General features: G+C 46.1%; 1 protein-coding gene across 1 annotated transcript; it reads right to left on the bottom strand.

The window, feature by feature from the left end:
* Positions 1–1,189: 1,189 nt before the first annotated feature.
* On the bottom strand, positions 1,190–3,040 carry LOC132117393 (trichohyalin-like). Its single transcript, XM_059526658.1, has 2 exons — positions 1,447–3,040; positions 1,190–1,278 (listed from the first exon to the last, which is right to left on the bottom strand). The coding sequence occupies exon 1, from the start codon at positions 3,015–3,017 to the stop codon at positions 1,956–1,958; it is 1,062 nt and encodes a 353-aa protein (XP_059382641.1). The 5' UTR covers positions 3,018–3,040; the 3' UTR covers positions 1,190–1,278; positions 1,447–1,955.
* Between the last annotated feature and the right edge of the window lie 18,204 nt (positions 3,041–21,244).

The raw sequence follows: 21,244 nt of genomic DNA, 5'->3' as shown, positions 1-21,244 counted from the left end.
CAGTGAACAATGTGTTGTTTGTACTCCCTTCGGGTATCAGTGCAGGTGGAATGGGCTCAATGACAGGTAGTACAAGTTCAAAGTCATTAAAGTCATGGCTCACTAGCCATCCCAGCCCGTAGGCCTTGGGAATGTTAATGTCAGTTGCTGTGCAGTTGTTGCACAGGGTGTAGACTATACAAGATGACACTTCAGTGAGGGGTGTGGCTTCAAGTGTGAGTCCGAGTTCCACACATTCAGGTGAGGAATGGAAGAAACCCAGCGTGTGGTTTAAGGTTTGACCACATTGCAGGTTGAGCTGAACAGCGACCCCTTTGGTGTAAGCTGGTATCACTGTACGCTGTTCGTTGACTAAGGTGCAGAGGCTTGAAATTGAACTTGGGCCACAGCTGGGTGCTGGGGATCCCGTGACCTCTGTGACCTGACAGTCTGGCTCTGTGGGAGTTCCTGTGACCTCTGTGACCTGGCAGTCTGGCTCTGGCAACCTGTGTGGCTGGAGGGAAAGAGGTTCTCGCACTTGAGCAAAGTCTTTTAGCTGTTTGAAGTTCAGAAAAGGGTCAAAGTGGTCTAGCAGGTCTTTGTCGATGAGAAATGCATGAGTGTTCATTGGTGAGACATACATGGGATGTCCTAGACTCATCAGACCGATTGTCAGGTGAATGGAAACAACCTGTTCAAACTGGATGTCATTCTGGCTGTACAACTGTGCATTCAGTTCACAAGTTTGAGGTGTAAGAATTTGATCTTGTTTCTTAGCTTCAAATTGGAGTCTTTTGAAAAGGCGAGATGAGATCATCGTCAGGTTTGATCCTGTGTCGATCAGGTATTCCATGCTGACTCCTTTTCGGCTCACCCCCTTTTCGACAAGGCTGCCCCGGAATGTTGGCATCCGGGCAGGTGTGACGATCGATGGGTGGTGAGGACCGGTCTTGTGTAGCTCGCTGCGAAGGCAGGTAGTCAAAACAGCATTTTCTGGTACCTTGTGTTTGTGGTACCTGGTGTGAGGACCTGTGCTGTCTCATTCAGGGTGTGCAGTTGTCAGCTGTGGAGCTTGGGTGATGCTGTCACCTTGTGATGTGACAGTTAGCTCTGTGGTCTGTGGATGACGAGCAGTGTTCTGGGTGCTTGGCTCATACAGATGGCAGTTAGACAGGGTTTTGGTTTTAGTTCATATGCTTAGACATAAGATGTCTGGTTCATCTTCCTTGTCTTCCTTGCAAGTTTTCATGTAAAGAAGCTCTTTCAGCACCCTCAGGATCTCTGCTGTCTCAGACGTGGCTGCACTGTGTTTTTCTGACGTGGGCTCAGGATTGAGCTTACCAGTGTCATATCGAGAGTGGTTCCACTGCCGGCTGTCGGGGCTTTGTGTTCTGGACGGTGGGGATCGGCTCTTTTTGGGTCGCCGGCCCCAGAGTCGCTCGCTCTGGTGCGTTGGATGAGCACCACCACGATTGTGTTGCCCTCTGCTGGCTTGGAACGGTATTGACTCTCTGTAAAAATGTCTGTGACTGTGGTGTTTTAGGGCGCCATCTAGGGTTAACTCCAAGCAGTGCTCAGAGACAGAGACTTTGGGGTTTTTCACAATCTTTTCACAAATAGTCTTTTGCTTGGTGCAAGCTTTGTGGGCTGAGTTCCGTAACTCTTGTGTAGTTCTGTTACGTGGACACGCTGGGACTCTGAGATGAAAACTCCAACTGGCATGTAGGTTTCGGAGGAACAGAGTTTTTAAGTTGACATCTTGTTCCATACTTGGTTCGTTGCATGCTCCGAAGTAGGCTTTTCGTAGCTGACTACAGAAAGTCTGTGGGTTTTCAAGTTGGCCCTGTTTGAGGTCCATAGCGATAAGCAGCCCATGGTCTGAGTCTGGATCAGAGAATTCAAGAATCAAAGTCTGTAGCAGTTGCTGGTAGTACGCTTTGACAGTCTCTGGTTGACGATCCAGAAAACAATGCACATCATGGCTGGACGTGATTTTTTAACAGGTACAATGTGTTCACATCTGTCACGTTGATGACAGTTTGCAAGTGAAAGTCAGTGTCTCGTAAAGAAGCATGAACGTCATGTCCTCCGGCAGTATCTGGCTTGAATGTAGGGATGCTTCTGGCTAGCTTGTCAAGTTCTCTGTGAGCCGTGCAGGGTTTAGTGGCATGCGTTCTCTGGAAGGGTTCTCTCCCCTCCGTTGTTGACAGGTGTTCTGGTAAGCTGGCTGGTGATTTCTTGAGCCGTGAGCTTACACCCCCTTTTTCCGCTCTGGGCTCTTGGCTGAAAGGGTTGGAGTGGCGGGCCGGGAGAAACTTTGTGGTGTGCGTTTCTCCGATCCAGCCACTCTGTAATTTGTGAGATTGTCTCAGTTCTGTGTGAACAGTGTCAAGTTCATTTTGGAGCTCGTCGCTCTGCAGAGTAAGCTCGTTGATTTTAGCTCGGGCCGCTTGCAAGTGTGTTTTGCAGGCCCAGGTTTTAGAGTCTCTTTCTTTTTGTTCAGTCTCTGCTCTTTTTAGGAGAGCGTCACTTTGCTGGAGTTTTTTGTTGAGTTCTTTTCTGGATTCTCTCTCCAGCTGTTCTCTTTGATCTGTGTCGAGGCGAAGATCTTGCAGGGTATTGTGAAGTCTTTCCACTTCTTTCTGTAGCTCTGGATCTGTGTCGTCCTCTTTCTCGCGCTGGTTTTGGGTCTCGAGGAGGAGCTGATCAAGACGACTCTGGGTTTGGGCCTGGTCCGTCCAGGCCTCCTCCGCTTGAAGCTTAAGCGTTGCTGCTTGCTGTTCAAGGTCGATGTTGCTCCGTTCACTGAGCCGTGCCTGGGCGACGAGAATGTGAACGAGGCTTCCGAAGATCCTGGCGAGTTCTTTGTAGTAGTCGCCTTGGGTTGGATCGTGTGCCATCAGTTCATCTAGCTCGGTGTCTAGTTGCTCTGGGTGCTGCAGGTTACTGGAGTCCTTGGGCAGGAAGGGGGTCGTCACTGCTTTCAACCATGTCGAGAGGTGGCCCCCGTGGACTGCTGGACTGGATGGCTGGAACATCCTGACTCACTGTCGGTGAGAGAAGCACAGCACACACACACACACACACACAAAAAGACCAATGCAAGTTCGTTCTACGGTTAACAAGCTATATTCATACGGCTGTGCCGTTTATGAGAATTTTGGGGCTAACTGATGCAAACAGTCAGACAGGTTAGTAGCCAATTTACTCGTTAGTAGTCAACGAAGGATCTGAAATGGAGATTTGACAGGCAGTAGCCTAGCGGGTCACGTGATGACACCGGCTGCTGGTTGTCACTCTATTTAGCTTCTCTGGTGGCTCTCACAGGTTACTGTCTCTATGTGAAATGAAAGAAATCACAACAGAACAGAGGATAGAAAAAGATCAAAGTGAAACACAACACTTGAAATTAGGTAAAACAATAGTAACACAATGTGTTAGTGAGAATAAGGAGGCCTAAGCCTACTGCTAGATTTTAAGATAGGGCCAACAGGTGAGTGGGGCTATCCGAGTAGAAAACCTAGAAAGATGGTGTGGCTTGAAGAAGCAATGGGTCAAACACTTAAAATATATCCAGGGGAATATCTTATATTCTGTGGCTTATAATAAGTGGATGGTTTTATCACATTTGGTTCACCTGGGTGCATTGAAGTCATTCAGGTGGAAACCAGTGGCTTGGTCAACCTCTCCAGCGCTTCCCAAACACTCAACCGCAGTGTCCCCGGCCCTCCGTTACTCTGGCGCTGCGCCCTCTCAGACAGCTTGTGACTTTTAACACAACCGGGCAACACCAAGATGTCAACCGCCAGACAGTACTACAAAATTGGGCTGTTACCTAGAACCCTCTCTTAAAAGAGAGTGGCCCCGATTTAGGCCCCGGTTTAGGTACTGGTCCCAGAGATTGCGTCGTGTGTCGGCTGGACTGATTGACTACCGTTGGAGTGCCAAATTGCTGATGTCTCCGCTGCGTGCCGCAACGGACAGAGATAAGAGGAACCGAGTTTCACTCACAGCCAGTGTCGGTAACACCGGTCGGGCAGCCTTGCTTACTGGAGACCTGAGATGACTGTCCAATCACCAAGGGAGTTCTACAATCAAATACACAAAGGATGAACAAAGGAAACTTAAAGTTAATTAAGGTTTGGTTTGTTTAACATCAATTGAGTAAATATATATGTAGAAATGAGAGGTAACAGCTTTACCTAATAATGATAAAACAAAGAAAAGGGTGTCAGGAGAAAGCAGGCTGGATTCAGGTGCGGGTAAACTCAAGGCTTTATTCACAAAGCGGAGACAGAGAAGAAAGAGTCACGTTCCACAGGTTTCACTCGCAGTGACAGGATGAACAGCTGAAGCTACTAGGAGCTCTGGGCTTGTAAGAACTAGAGCAGAGAAATAAGCCAAACACACTGGAGCCTGAGGACAAGACACGGCAGGGTGAGTACAAAGAGCTGCTAGATGATCGGAGCTATTGGAATGAATAACAACAGTCTGACAATAGACAGAGAAACACAGGGAATAATAAAGGGGAAAAATTTAGAAGGACATAGAGAACAGGTGGCGAGCAATTATGGTTAACAACGGGGAACAAGGGAGGCGGGGAAAACACAAACAGGCAGACGTGGTGAGCTGTCAAACCATCCCAACACACACACACACACACACCAAAAAGACAGGTGATTAGCCCAGAGACCCGACAGTACCCCCCCTCCCAGGAGCGTCACCTGGCGCTCTAGGAAGGGGCCTACCTCGATGCCGCCGGAAGTCCTCAATCAACGAGCGGTCCAGAATGTCCGGGGACGGCACCCAACACCTCTCCTCTGGACCATACCCCTCCCAGTCCACAAGATACTGAAACCCCCTGCCGCGGCGCCGCTCATCGAGTAATCTCTTAACCGTATAGGTAGGAGATCCATCCACAAGACGAGGGGGTGGGGTGTGGGGCGACTGCAAGCAGGATTAAGGGGGGAAGAGAACACAGGCTTGACCCTGGAAACATGAAACACCGTGTGAACCCGACCAAGAGTAGGAGGGAGCTTGAGCCTGATCGCCACCGGACTAACCACCTTGGTGATGCGGAAAGGCCCAATGAATCTGGGTGCCAGCTTACGAGAAGGCGCCCGGAGAGGAAGATCCTTGGTAGAGAGCCAAACCCGTTGACCACACACATAGGTAGGAGGAGAGGACCGGCGACGATCAGCTGCAGCCTTGGTTCTGTCAGAGGCTTGGACCAAAATCCTCCTGACTCTGGGCAGGATAGGGTAGCTTGGGCAGGGGAATAAAATGAATTACAGTGTTTCCCTTCGACGGAGGAAGCCCAGAGACGAAATCAAGGGCAATGTGTGACCAAGGACGGGAAGGGATAGGGAGAGGATGCAGTAGACCATCAGGAGGGCGATTGACAGGCTTACTTTGGGCACATGTGGGGCAGGCCAACACAAACTGTCTAACATCTGCGGCCATAGTAGGCCACCAAAAACGCTGTCGGATGGCAGACAACGTTCTCCGAATACCTGGATGGCAGACTAACCTGGATGAGTGACCCCACTCAAGGACCTCAGAGCGCAGCCGGCACCACCATCGCTGCTCGATACCCCACGAAAGAGCCCCGACCACCACCCCCTCAGGAAGGATGGCCTCGGCCGCAAACCCCCCCCCCCCGGAGCACCGAACAGGCGAGAGAGGGCATCAGGCTTGGTGTTCCTTGATCCCGGCCGCTACGAGAGGGTGAAATTGAATCTGGCAAAGAAGAGCGCCCAGCGGGCCTGACGCGAGCTCAGCCTCTTGGCCGAACGGATGTATTCTAGGTTCTTGTGATCCGTCCAGACCAAGAAGGGCTGCGCTGACCCCTCCAACCAATGACGCTACTCACCAAAGGCCAATCGTACCGCCAGCAGCTCTCTGTTGCCGATGTCATAGTTATGTTCTGCAGGGCTGAGACGACGAGAGAAGAATGCACAAGGATGAACCTTCCCATCATGGAGGGAACGCTGAGATAGAACTGCGCCAACCCCAACGTCAGAAGCATCAACCTCGACAATGAACTGGGCCTCCGGATCTGGAACCATTAGAATAGGTGCAGAGACAAAACGGGACTTTAAAATGTCAAAGGCTACCTGCGCTTCCCGGTTACACCTGAAAGACACCTTAGTGGAGGTTAAGGCTGTCAGCGGTGCAGCGATCTGACCAAAATTCCGGATGTAACGCCGGTAGAAGTTGGCAAAACCCAGGAAACGCTGCAGAGCCTTCCAGGAGTCAGGGACCGGCCACTGGGCAACAGCTTCAATCTTAGCGGGATCAGGCTTGATCCCCTCCGTAGAAATAATATGGCCAAGGAACGTAACAGACTCAGCGTGGAATTCGCACTTCTCCGCCTTGACAAACAACTGGTTCTCTAGTAACCGCTGGAGAACCCGTCTGACATGCTGGGTGTGTAATTGGAGAGAAGAAGAAAAAATCAAAATATCATCCAAATACACAAAGACAAATTGATTAATCATGTCACCCAACACGCTGTTGACGAGTCCCTGGAAAACTGCTGGAGCATTGGTCAGACCAAACGGAAGAACCAAGTACTCGTAGTGTCCCGAAGGGGTGTTAAATGCCGTCTTCCACTCATCCCCCTCCCGAATGCGCACCAAGTGGTAGGCGTTGCGCAGGTCTAACTTGATGAAGACCCGAGCTCCCTGTAATAATTCAAAAGCAGAAGACATTAAAGGTAGGGGGTACCTGTTCTTGATAGTAATGTCATTCAAACCTCTGTAATCAATACAAGGGCGCAGGGAGCCGTCCTTCTTCTGAACAAAGAAAAACCCTGCACCAGCGGGAGAGGAGGAATGGCGGATGAGCCCAGCCTGAAGTGACTCACGTATGTACTTGTCCATGGCCTCTCTCTCTGGACCTGAAAGGGAATATAAACGACCCTTAGGCGGAGAAGAGCCCGGGAGGAGATCAATGGCACAGTCGTAGGGGCGATGCGGAGGTAGCGAGGTGGCCCGGGCCTTACTGAAGACCGCCCGAAGATCATGGTACTCCGCCGGAACACCAGTCAGGTCTGAGGGATCCTCCTGAGGAACACAAGACACAGAGACAGGACAAAAAGCAGCACCCAAACATGACACGTGACAAGACTGACTCCAGGCTAAAACAGAATTATAGACCCAATCAATGTGGGGATTGTGCTTGTGCAACCATGGGTGTCCCAGAACTAAAGGAGCCTTAGGGGAATCAATAATAAACAGTTCAATCCGCTCATGATGACTGCCAGCAATATGGAGGTCTATCTTGGGAGTGACGTGGGTGATGGTGGTAAGGGGACGGCCAGCTAATGACCATGCTGAAACGGGGCTAGCCACAGGAACAAGCGGGATCTTCCAACGTTGAGCAGAGGCAGCATCAAGGAAGTTCCCCTCAGCCCCTGAGTCCACAAGGGCGAATCCAGTGTGTGAATGACTCTTGAAGGAGAGTTGGAACGGCAGCTGAGTGCGTGTTGCAGGAGAGCTTGAGCTGAGAACCGTGCCCACCAGGACGCTCCGCCTCACTGGTGGACCCTGGCCCTTTAATGGGCACTGAAGGGCGAAGTGGCCTCCCTTGCCGCAGTATAGACACGCCCCCGACAACAGACGCTCCTGCTTCTGCCGTGGTGTAAGCCGTAGACGACCCAACTGCATGGGCTCCTCCTCCGAGGGCTGTCGGCTGGCTAAACTGGCTGAAGAGGACTCTAGGTGGCGCCACAGGGCGGGTGTTTGCCGTTGTTTGCGGCGCCGGCTGAGACGACCCTCAATGCGGAGCGCGAGACTAATGAGCCTATCCAATTCCCGCGGGAGCTCTATGGCCGCGAGTTCATCCGAAATAGCGAAATCCAACCCCTCAAGAAAACGAGCGCGCAGCGCGCTCTCATTCGAGCCGCATGCTGCAGCTAAAGTCTGGAACTGGATAGCATAGTCAGTCACGGAGCTCCTCCCCTGAGACAGTCGTGATAACTGGGCCGCCGCCTCGTCACCCTGAGCAGAGCGATCAAACACTTTGGCCATCTCTTGACTGAAAACCGCGAAAGTGGCACAACAGGGAGCCCGCGATCTCCAAACGGCAATTCCCCATTCGCGGGCACGGCCCGAGAGGAGTGTAAGGACGTAAGCCACCTTGGTCTCTTCATTAGCGTAACGCCGGGGCTGCAGAGAAAACACCAGCGAGCATTGGGAGAGAAACGCTTGAGAGGCGTTAGGATCGCCATCGTAGACCGGCGGATTGTTGGCATGGGGTTCGGACTCGTGTGACATACCGGTGTGAGAAACGGGACCCCGGCTCGTTGCCTCTTGCTGAAGATCGTCCACCCGTGTGAGGAGTTCGGAGACTCGGGCACTGAGAACTTCCACATCCAGCGCGGTGGTGTTGAGCTGAGTGGCATGCTGCCCGATCAACACTCCCTGTTGAGCGAGAGCCGAGCGAAGCGGACCAGATCCCGCTGAATCCATAATATGGTCAGACTGTTCTGTCAGGAGAAAGCAAGCTGGATTCAGACGTGGTGAGCTGTCAAACCATCCCAACACACACACACACACACACACACACACACACACCCACACCAAAAAGACAGGTGATTAGCCCCAAGACCCGACAAAGGGATTATGATAATAATGGTAATTATCAAAATAACCTAAGCCAAAAGAGAGAAGAAAAATAATAAGAATCAAAATAAACGACAGGAATGAACCACGGGAGAAAAAGTAGCTGGTTTTCACCACAAGGGGCGTACTGCCTCTCCGTGCTTAACCCGGTGAGCAGAAAACTTAATTCAAATTAATTCAAAACTGGTTTAAATCAAAATTTAAAATAAGCACGTAAGAATTAAATTAAAATGAAAATCTGAATAATATCCTACAATAACCAATGGTAACAGTAAGGTATCATTAATACTTATGAAATTAATCAAAAAGGGTCAAAATAGACATGCAATTCAAAACAGAACTGAAAAGAAAGAGAGCAAAGAGCTGTTAGTCGATTTAACAGGAGACTGCCACTAGATGGCTTACCTTCTAAGTGGGTCAATCAGTTTCCACTATTACACAATTACATTTTAATTCAAATCATGTTTGAACCAAACTCAAAGTAAATGTAAACAGTCTGAAATTGTCTAACCTGAAATAATATTCGCATGAGCAAGGCTGTAAATGCAAATAATTATTGAGAATTTTTACATCTAATTCAAATAAATCACAAGGGGAAATAGAGATTAGCAATTAGAGCGCATTATCTGAAACGGCCACGAGATGGCGCCTACTTGCACTCATGCAAGCTGGAATCAGAAGGCAGGGCGTAATTTTGAACTTCTAAACAAAGACCCTCTCTGGTGTTTAGTAAGCGGAATTACAGCTGACTTCAACGTGATCTAGAATTTGATCGTTTGTCAGGCTGATCCTCTGCATCAAATCACAAGTAACAGACAGAAAAAGGTTTTATGACCTTTTGTGGTGCTATATACTGCACAAGAGCGTAAGGACAGGATTCGTTTCACTGCCAAGACACAAATGTGAAAAACGGGAATTTTTACATCTGTTGAACTCCCATAAACATGTTTTAGGTTTAGAAATCGGGTAGCTAAGCCAATTTTAGACCAGGAGTTTTTATCGTTTATTTTTGAATATCACTGTGGTTCACCATGAATTCAATAACGATATTTAATAAGCAAGGCCTTTTTATCTGAATCAGAGGAACATCGCTCATGTTCAGATTTACATGTTGCAACTAATAAAAGATTTCTTCATCTTTTAATTATTCATATTAAAATGTTCTCACTGCAGAGAGATCTTGGTCTTTCTTAACAGGAGACTTTTTAACATTTTACCTTCATTAAAATAACAGTGACTATACTGTTAAGTTTCTATAAATACCTAACGTGCTGACTGATCAGCTTTTGCCTCAGTCAGTTAGGGGTGAGTTCGCGTCTTGCGACTTCTCACAAGTACAAATTTCATAGCGCGCGTGCAGAAATTATTAATAACCATATACACAGATTGAACTGGATTGCTCACAAAACGAAGTTTGAAATGGCCGCCGTTTCTCCACCAAATAATGTAACCGCACTGGGTTGTACATAATAATTAACTCAAATGATATAGGGAATTTGGGTAATTAATCAGGAATATGATTAATATATATATCATATTACGGTTGCATTAAAATTATTGAAGATGAAAAATAGGTCAATTGTATATATTAATAACTCATCACAAGGCACTGTAATTTACTCATTAATATTTCAATATTCTATTCTTCATATCAATTATTGTGATATCTTTTACTAGAAATTAATGTAAATCAAATGTGGTTCGTCCAGCAAACGGCCGTAAGATTTGTTTTATTAATTCTCAGTAACGCTATCACTTCCTATAATTCCAGGACGAATAGTTTCTGGCCATGAAACCATTCTCCTGTCCTTATAAAATTTATATTACTTAAAAGTAACAGATGAGCTTTGTAGCTAAGATCGGCATTTCATTGACTTCGTAACATGAGTAACTTAGACAGACAATCTGGAGTATATGGAATTTAATAATTGAACTAATATTACATCAACTACGATTTATACAGAGTAAATACGCGTACGACAATATATACAGTAAACTTTGTACAAGACATAACGAGATCCAAATGAGGGAGAGGGAAAGAATGAGAGTGAAAGAGGGTAAATGAGAGAATGCAGTTATTTAAACCAACAGACATTAACCCTTGAGAGACAACCTAAACTCAAATCATAGACAACTTTAGCAGCATTTTAATCTATAGAGAATCGATACTTGCAAGTGTTTCTCTTTGTGTGTGCTGGAGCAGCGTGGGCGTGTAGCGTGCATCAATCTGGGCTTGTCCTCTCTGTGTCCGGGCTGCTGCGGAATCGCGCGATATTTGAAAGTTCAAAGAAAGCAATGTTTCAGAGTTCATCTTCCTCGTGTGGAGAGGCGAATAGGTGAATGAACTTAGTAAAGAAAATAAACAAAACAACAAAAAAGAAAGCTTCCGAAGGAGTCATGAGAATGGCTGTCCTCTCAGCCCCTGTGCTGAGGGGGACGGCGATAGGAGCGATCAGAGAAGAGAGAGAGGACGAGCGAAGAAGAGAAGAGACGGAGGAACTTCCTGGGTCAGTCCTTATAGCTTAAATTGGTTCACGCCTCTGTTCGTGTGAACAACCAATGAACGTCCGCGATCTGAAGCGGGAAAAGTTCATTTGTCTCTGTGGAAACACCCACTTCGAGTGAGTTATGGTACAGTCGAGTTCAGCAGTTTTATTCCAGCAAGTTGGTAATTCCAGAATAATACATTTTACTGTAGTTTCCTATTTATGAATGTTTGATTCAAAGCAACACGGTTAAATAGATACCGAACACGACAGATAAAAGTATACAGAACACAAAGTTACATTTCTATGTAGAACTACACACATTTAACATTTGATTAACACATGATAAAATTGCAGATACTCCAATTTGATATGGGGAGACATCTAAGCACAAAAAGCGATATATTTTATACCTTTAAAAGGTAATTTTTTTTTCTTTCCTTACAAAAATCCCAGCGAGAGCTGGCTTCCCTGTTTCTCCCAGATGCAGTCGTAAAGTTTACGACTCTGAAGGAGTTGGGTTACAGCTCATGATTCTATTTGAGAAAGTTAAAATGAGGAGAAACATTTCCTATTTACAAGTCATACTTATACTCCTCACATCACAGGATTAACCATTTATATGCAATACACAAACCTATTCAACATACACATTATTAAGGATTTACATGATGAGTGTAAGAAAAGACATTTGTGGGTGTGTGTGTGTAAGTTGAAAGGAGAGTTAATTTCTCCTTTGAGGCTGGAATGTGTTGTCGGGCCGTGGGGGGAAAGCAAAACGGGGGGGGGTTTCGTCCTTTTTTTCCTTTTGAGGCTCCCGCGAGTGTCTCTGGAGACTCTCTCTAAGGTGTAATAACTGTCACCCACGGCAGGATGTTGCCGACATCACGGCGCCCCAAATGGTGAATTATGTTGGAAGATGTAGTAAAACTCAAAGTCCTGGGTTACTCACGTTCTGGTCTTTGAGTGCAGAATGTGTTAGAGTTAGGATTCATTAATATGGAACAGATGGCTGAAATACCATCAGCTTCTCTGTCTAATCATTGCACTCAGCTGTCACTGGTCATTAATCATTGCACTCAGTCAATTCCTCATTAGCGTTTGTCTCTCCCTGTGTATTTATACTCGGTCTGTCTTAGTATGTGGCACGGAGTCCTTGTTTAATTATTACGTCCGTCTCAAGTCTTGCTCTCGCCTTGTGTCCTTGTCTGTTTATGTTTTCTGGATTGATGTTTGGTTTTGACCCCTGCATGGACTGTTTACTCTTTGGATTACCCTTAATAAATGACATACTCACACTTGGATCTCTCTCCGTGTGTTCCTGTATTCCGGCTGTGACAGAGATAGAAACAGGAAATAAAAAGAAAATAAAGTTAAGCATAGCTGCTGCTGTTCATATAATTTCAGACAAAAGATTATGTATTTAATCACATATAACTGGAGTGCTTGGTTATTAGGTGTGTTGTGTGAATACAAAACTATGTATTTTAATCTAATTTAAACTAAAAAAGTGTGCCCGAGCCCCAAATATTATTAGGAAGGCTATTTCAAAGTAAAATACCAAAAAGTTCTACTTCCTTTAGTGGACTTTGATAAATTCTTGGTATTAGAATTTAGTGACCTCACTACAGGCCAAGCACCACAGTTGCTGCTGCCCCCATTTGTGCTTATTTTGCTACATATATCTGATTTGATCACAAGTAGGTTTAATAAATGCACATCCAAAAACTTTAAGCAGGTGCTCAATCACATGATACACTTCACCAATCAATAAACAAAAATCAACACACTGCCACTAATGCTCTCAAAAATCAGTTTATTGATGAAGTGTTTCATGTGATCCCTGTAAATGTATTATTTGTGGAACAGGCAGTCTCTTTAGAATGGAATACACACGCCACAGTACCATTTCAGTAGGTGGAACATCATATTTGTAATTTATACTACCGTTAAAAGTTTGGGGTCAGTAAGATTTATTACATCTTTGAGATAAGTCTATTCTGCTCACCAAGGCTGCCTTTATTTGATCAAAAGGAAGTAAAAAACAGTAATATTGTGAAATATTACAATTTAACACAACAGTTTTCTACGTGAGTATATTGTGAAATGTAATTTATTTCTGTGATCTAAGCAAATTTTTATTACTCCAGTCTTCAGCGTCACATGATCCAAGTCAAGTCAAGTCACTTTTATTGTCACCTCACCACAGCACATGTGCCTTGGTGAGTGAAATTCTTTTGAGCTTGCTCCAGAAATTGCAGAAACAATTAACATATAACCATACAGACTTCAACAGGTGAAAATGTGCAATATGCACATACATATAGTCAGTACACACAGTGTACTATTAGACATATTTACAGTTAACACTACACATTATACACTATACACAGAATGTACACGTTCCACATTATGTAAACATATATAAGCATAAAAACATGCTAAGGTGAAACAGAGTGTACTTGAAATTGATACAGAAATGTCATGGATGTGCATCGGATGGTATCCGGTGGTAACGGGTAGGTTATTGTATTAAAAGCAGTGTGTATGTATAGTCCAGTGTTGAACTGTAAACGTTAAAGTGCAGTGTGTGGCATACCATATTGTGGGAGTATGCTGTAGGGTGCTGTAGGGTGTATTAGATCTGACTGTTCATTAGTCTGATAGCCTGAGGGAAAAAGCTAACCCTCAGTCTGCTAGTGCGGGATCGGATGCTGCGGAGACGTCTTCCTGAGGGCAACAGAGAGAGCAGTCCATGGGATGGGAGGCTGGAGTCACTGATGATCCTCTGGGCTTTCCTTATACAACGCCTGGTGTAGATGTCCTGGAGGGAGGGAAGCTCACCTCCAATAATGTGGCTGGCAGTTCGCACGACCCTTTTCAGAGCTTTACGGTTTCCAGCGGTGCTGTTTCCAAACCAGGCAGTGATGCAGCCCATCAGGATGCTCTCTATTGTGCAGGTGTAGATGCTAGGGCTCATTCCAAACTTCCTCAGCTGTCTCAGGAAGAAGAGGCGCTGGTGTGCCTTCTTCAGCACTGCGTCAGTGTGTATGGACCAGGTGAGATCCTCACTGATGTTAACGCAGAGGAACTTGAAGCTGCTTACCCGCTCCACAGGTGCCTTGTCGATGGTGATGGGTGAGTGTTATCTGCACTGTCTCCTGAAATCCACCACCAGCTCCTTGGTCTTGTCGATGTTGAGTGAGAGCTGGTTCTCCTGACACCATTTAGTCAGGGTCCTCACCTCCTCTCTGTAGGCTGTCTCATCGTTGTCGGTGATCAGGCCTATCACCGTTGTTTCATCAGCGAATTTGACGATGACATTGGAGCTGTGCGTGGCTTTACAGTCATGTGTGTACAGGGAGTACAGGAGCGGGCTGAGGACACAGCCCTGAGGAGCACCAGTGTTGAGGGTCAGCGGGGATGAATTATTGATGCCCACTCTGACCACCTGACTTCTGCCTGTCAGGAAGTCCAGGATCCAGCTGCACAGAGATCTGTTTAGTCCCAGATTCTGGAGCTTCGCAACAAGTGTGGCAGGCACTATGGTGTTAAATGCTGAGCTGTAGTCCACAAACAGCATTTTCACATAGGTGTTCTTAATTTCAAGGTGGGAGAGAGCAGTGTGTAGGGTGAAAGCAATAGCATCGTCTGTAGAACTTTTGCTTCGATATGCAAATTGTAGTGGGTCCAATGAGGCAGGCAGCACAGAGCAGATGTAATCTCTGACGAGTTTCTCAAGACACTTACTGAAGATGGGTGTGAGAGCAATGGGCCTCCAGTCATTTAAGCATGTGATTTTGTTTCTCTTTGGAATGGGCACAATGGTAGATTTTTTAAAGTACGAGGGAACCACAGACAGACAGACATTCCGATTTGCTGCTCAATAAACATTTTTAATTATTATCAATGTCTTATCAATTATCAAAAGTTAAAACAAATATTTCTGTTTTAAATAAACACTGTTTTAAACCTTTATTCATCAAAGAATCCTGAAAAAATGAAGCAACACAGCTGTTTTCAATACTGATAATGTTTCTTCAGAAGCAAATCAGAATGACTTCTGAAGGATCACGTGACACTGAAGACTGGAGTAACGATGCTGAAAATCCAGCTTTACCATCACAGGAATAAATTACTTCTCTAAATATACTCTTCTATAAATATATATATGTGTAGTAAATTGTATTCATTTCATACATTAAACTGTGGTTGCCATAAAAGACTTTCAAAAACATAAAAAAAAAACATGCCAACCCAAACTTATGAAACAGTTGTGTATGTTCAAGATTGTACTTACTAGTCCGGCAGTTTATAGCATCTTGGAGATGTTGTCTGACAGCAGTGGTGGGCCTTCAGGGTGAGCAGGGCATTCTCTGCTGGCCAGAGAACATTTTTTTGTGTGAAAAATGTTTTTACTGATTATTTAGTTATCATTTTCATTTGTGTAATATCCACAAATTGCTTGTGATTAGTTTAGTTGAGGTTGACTTGGAATATCCTACATTAAAAAAAGTCTATGGCCAGCACTACAGATGGTGCTACCCTTTTGATGAAAGAAGTCACATCTGATTTATTATGAGCATTAGTGACAGAATCATCAGCCAATCAAATTTTGACGTTCAATGACAGCACACCCTCTGGGTATAGAGACATGCATAGTGCTACCCCCAGCGACTGCCCTTTTAATCAGGGATTTCCAAGGTACAAAAGTGAAATTCAATGAAAAGAAAATACAGCCTACAGATCTGGTTGCCAATCTACTAAAATGCTTTTTTAAGGTGCTCTTTTGCAGACAAAAGAGAATAACTGAAAAAGGAAGACCTACACCTAAACGTTTTTATGCACCATTTCAAAGATTGCAACTACGAGTGCTATGAGTGGCTAACAGTTAAACCAAGCACAAGTTATTTTGTTGGCCGCGGTTAATTTTTTATCCGAGTCAAGGGACGTGAAATGAGTGCTTTTTTATTAGATGAGTATTGTATTATGCACATTGTTATAATAGAGGTCGACCGATTCATCGGTTTTGCTGATTAATTGGCAACGATAGTTGATTTGCAGAACTATCGGTTATCAGCAAAAATGGAGATAGTTTTCCTTGTGTTTGTTTTGCCAAGTGAAATAAAAATAAACTGATAACAAATAAACAGTTTTAGAATGTGACGCATCCGGAGTGTGTGATAACTGTGACTTCTCAAAGATGAAGCACTGCGCTTTTGCACAGTGTGTTAACTTTTTTTTATATATTTTGATTAGATAATCATGCAGTGTTCTAAAATAGCAGCAAATAAAATGTGAGAGTACACATACAATATCAATAACTTGTGCATGTAATTTTAATATGGCCTCGTGTATGTATTTCAAGATGGCTCTCTTTAAGTATGACTGTTGAAATTAAATTGTAATACTTAACAATAAGAGTCCATTTGTAACATTAAGGAAAGCTGCAGAAGTATTGTTCCTTGTTAGAGTGTGTTCATTTCATTTAAACATTTACTATTACTCATAGGTTTCCTTTTTACATTTTAAAGTTTCTTCTTTTAACATTAGTAAACTATGAAATAACTTTAATGATCAATATAATAATTGATATTAATACTACATTTTTATTCATTTACAAAGTATGGTTCAGTACTTTTACTGCTTTTTTAAAAAATAGTAAAGCTCTATTTTAGTTTTCGTTCAGTATCCATTTTAAAAACTATTGGTTGATAAATCGGTATTGGCCAGTGTGGAACAACCTAGCTACAACAAGACCAAATCAATACCGGTGGCTCCTGGTGACACATTGAGATCTAATGAAGAGAAATGATCGGTCTGTACAAGAAAATGAACACTACTTACAACAGTATTACCTTTAATCCAAAGCCTGGGCAACCAGCTGTCAGCGTGTTCACAACTGTCCATAGATGCGACTTCTCTGTCGCATGACAACGGATTCACAGGCGTGATACTGGAGCAGATGACGCTGTTTCCGGCGCAGCATCGTGATGTCTATCAGCCAAGTGAACTATCAGTGAACCATCCCTTTAACCCACACTAATCAAGCCTACTGATTAAGTTGTTGATCAGCCGTCATTGTTGTTGAGAGCCTGTGTGTGGCATAATATGTGCATTACACATACGGGTACGTTAGCTGTAACAGAGATGTGTAAGATGTGTACGGGTATCTTACAGTTGTTTACTGAAGGCACTGATTAAAACCCTACGGTACTCACTGTCTGACAGGAGGTTAACTCAGACTCTGCCATCATCACTGAAGAGTCCAGGAACAAAACAAGCAATCTGACACAGACACAACAATATTTACTCTGCAGTTCCAGGTTCATTAGAAGGGAACAAGATAGAGCAGAGGTAAAATGCAGATAAAAGACAGAATAATATATAACAATTATGATAACATGTGTAATATACATATTCTAATAATATAATCTTAATATAACAGAATCTATATTTTTAATTTTAGATTGAGTGTGACTTACGTTTTGATGTCAGGGACTTCTTTGGTGAAATATATTCCGAAAAAGGCATATTAATGTATTTCATGAGCTTCTTCAGTTCACCTGTATTTCTAAGTCAGTATCTCCCTTCAGAAATGTTGAAATCTTGGAGTTTCACTTTGTTCTGTAGAGTTTCTTTCTGTCCTCCTGAAATCACAGAACAATTTGTATTAATATCTGTTTATCATGAAATATCAAAACTCATGTGAACTTGTTTTCAGCCGATTACACTCTCAGTGTAAGTGACGTCATCGATTCAGTAAATCAGCCTTTTCCAATACACCACTGACAAATCACCAGCAAAACATTCACAGAGCCATCAAAATATCTCATACACACACGAAGATTTGATTAAAAGCCCAGAGTTTCATCAACAAGAGCTCAGTCTATAGAATTAGCCTACCTGAAAACTGCTAAGATGCTAAAGGCCTTTTGCGAAGACACTAAACCATTTCTATAAAATAAATTTAATTGAAACATGTCTGTAATGATGAAAACTTCCTAATCTTCGGGAAGAAGGAGGCAGGAACCGGCGGACAATCAAATAGACATTTTAATAATTGCAAAATAAACACAAAACAGCGCACCAGCCCCTCACGGACGACTGGTGCGCTCAAATAAAAACCAAAACACAGCTAAAAGCCCAGGCCTGGTCCTCTCTCGTCCTTCACTGTGTCGCCGCTCCAGTTTTATATCCTTCCATCTCCTACGTGGGACTCGAGACTGGCGGTGGGTCGCAGGTGTCACTGATTTGCCCAATCATTGCCGGCCTCACTCCTTGTTCCCACGTCCCTCGGCCCCGCCCCACCCGCCACAATGTCAATAACAAGTAAGAAACGTGTCAGGAACGTTTGTATATAATAGTTGTGTGATTTTTAGCGACTAAACATACCTAAAACAGTGTAAACCGCAGGGAGAGACGGAGATTACTGCTTGCCAGTAACGGTTCTCTTACGAGAGCTCTCTCGTACTGCGTCTTAGCTAAGACGCTACGGGAAAAGTCTCTTTTCACGAAATACTGAAGCAAAAAATTATCCTTAATTTTGTATTTTTGTAAAGCGCATTTGCAGCAGTACACAGCCATAGGCGAGACGGCTCGTTCGCTCATTGGCTTGTTCTGCGGCAACTGCACATCGAGCGCGGGCTGATGCAACAGCTTCGCGCCCTTCTTGCCACTTCCCGCCGAAACGGGTGTGGCCCAACCTATAAAAGGAGCTCGAAAAGGCTGACTCACCTGATTTTTCATCTCTTCAGCGAAGCTCACGCATCGCTGAATCACGGAGGAAGCAAGCGCCGTCTGAGAAAGCACATCAGCAGGACGAGCCATTCTGAAGCTGCTGGCATCGCCGCCTTCCACTGCCGTTCCTGCTGCGCTATCCGGCGCCTATATCCTTTCAATTCTGTTATATCCAAGCTGTTCTTTATGTGTGTGTGTGTGTGTGTTCGCCCTGCGACACACACTCGTAAAAGAGCTTGCGTCTTTTTTAAGATGCCTTCCTGCGGCTCGTCAGAGCCCCACTCAGTGAGGGAGACCGGTACGTCATCTGTGTCTCCTGCCTGGGTGAAGATCATGCAGCGCTCGCGCTCGCTGACGGCGGATGCCCCCACTGCGAGCTGTTGCCATGGTGACTCTGAGGACTCGCCTGGCCTTTTTCTCTGAGCCTGCATTCTCCGCTGCACTGAGGCGCCGTAAAAGCATCGCTTCCAGCGGATTCCGGAACCGTCTTCAGCTCAACCGAGCTCGCCGGTTCACCCTGCTTCACCGGCCCCCCCTGCATCGCTTCCCGGTGGGCAGCGCCCGCTGTTTGCCGGCGCGTCGTCCGAGGAAGTCGATCTCAGGGCCACGTCGGGGGAAGAGGACACGCGCTCTCTGCTAGCTTCGGGCAGTGAGAGCTGGGCGAGCTCCGAGGATCTCAGGCCTTCTGCTCAGAAGCCCAGCAGACGAGCTGACATCGAGAAGGAGCCGGGGCGAATGCTCGTGTTGGCCGCGATGAGTCTCGGCCGCGAGTGGTTTGCACCAGCGCCCCCCCTCTCGTTCCCGGCTGGATGGTATTTCCCTTTCGGATGAGCGTACTTCTCAAAGCCCGCCTCATTCCTTCCTGAGCTTCACGAAGAGGTGGCGAAGGCTTGGAATGCTCCATATTCAGCGCGAACTCGTTCGTCTGTCTCACTAGCATTCTCCACACTGATGATGCTAAAAACAGGAACTACCACTCACTTCCGCCGGTGGAACAGGCGATAGCGACGCACCTTTGTCCGCCCTCTGCTGGACGGCGGCAAAAGCGGTGTTGCCATCTAAAGCCTGCTGTTATCACAACAGCTTCAGCAACGCAGCTCGAGACCCCCGTTCTCGCTCTACCGGCCGTCGCCCCGCGCCGCGGGGTACGCGGCAGAGGATTACGGTGAGGCCGGGAGCCCCGAAGCCATCCTAGGAAAGCCATCTACGCATGCTGCATGACGCTGCGTCGGCACTACACACGATGGCTGCTTCATCGAAGCGCCGGTGTACGAGTTCCGCTGTGGCCGGGCTCTCACCTAAGCGCGCCGCTGTTTCAGTTCCAGAGATTGTGACTGTTTCAGCGTTTTTTGCAATGCGCAAGCCTGTACGGTTGCCCGCTTGCCTGCACACGAAAACCGTTATCACGGCTACACAGATATTTCCCGAAAAAGGTGTAATTTCTGGTGCTATAAATGTAGTGACGATGCCCACTCCTCAGTGCCCATCTCCACATGTAAGCACAGCCCTGCACACAGGGCCTGCGCCCATAAAAGCGACTCAAGTCGATCGCGCACACTGCATAGTAAGCGTGCCCACCCCTCAGTGCCCACAATTACTATGTCACATGCGTCATGTGGTTTCTGTAAAAAAACAAAACCCGTGCACGCTCGTCCGGCCACGGCCGATGTTGCTATAAATGCAGTGACGATGCCCACTCCTCAGTGCCCATCTCCACATGTAAGCACTGCACACAGGGCTCGCGCACATAAGATCGACACAGATCGGTCGAGCGCGCCGCATAGTAAACGTGCCCACTCCCCAGTGCCCACATACACTATGTCACATACGGCGCGTGGCTTCTGTAAAAACGAGGCCCGTGCACGTACACTCTGCACAGGCAGACAGCGAGTTGAAAGTGGTAAATGTGCACATATGCAGCCCACAGTTACTCGCAGACATATCGAGTCCCACGGGACCTGCTCAGTCTTCCCCCAGTCGGTTAAGCGCCGGGACGGGGTCGAGGAGGAGCGATCTGCCCGCTGTGATCAGCGCGCTCCCCGCCTCAAATGCGCAGCACACTTGAGCGCCGCCGTTGCCCGGTCAACAGAGCGCGCTTCGCATCCAGCCCTTAGCCATTCATGCAGATGCATGGTCAGCACTTCCAGGGGTTTCGGATTGGGTGCTAGGCAATGTAAAGAGAGGCTACTCGCTACAGTTTTTTTCGACGCCCTCCGCGCTTTTCAGCGCGCGTCGAAACTACGGTCAAAACAGAAGTAGCACACATACTTCGGGCCGAAATATCAAAACTGTTGAGCAAAGGGGCTGTAGAGCCTGTGTCTCAAGCTCAAAGCGGGGGGGGGGGGCTGTACAGCAGATACTTTCTGGTACCCAAGAGAGACGGGGGTCTCAGGCCCATACTGGATCTAAGAC

Source organism: Carassius carassius, chromosome 36 (assembly GCF_963082965.1).
Source record: "Carassius carassius chromosome 36, fCarCar2.1, whole genome shotgun sequence".
In the NCBI taxonomy this organism is placed as follows: Eukaryota; Metazoa; Chordata; class Actinopteri; order Cypriniformes; family Cyprinidae; genus Carassius; species Carassius carassius.
The sequence above is the reverse complement of the archived record's forward strand: the minus strand, read 5'-3'. Positions and strand labels throughout refer to the sequence as shown.

Excerpts from the sequence above, each read along its gene's own strand:
- LOC132117393 (XM_059526658.1), bottom strand. The coding sequence starts at position 3,017 with ATGTTCCAGCCATCCAGTCCAGCAGTCCACGGGGGCCACCTCTCGACA.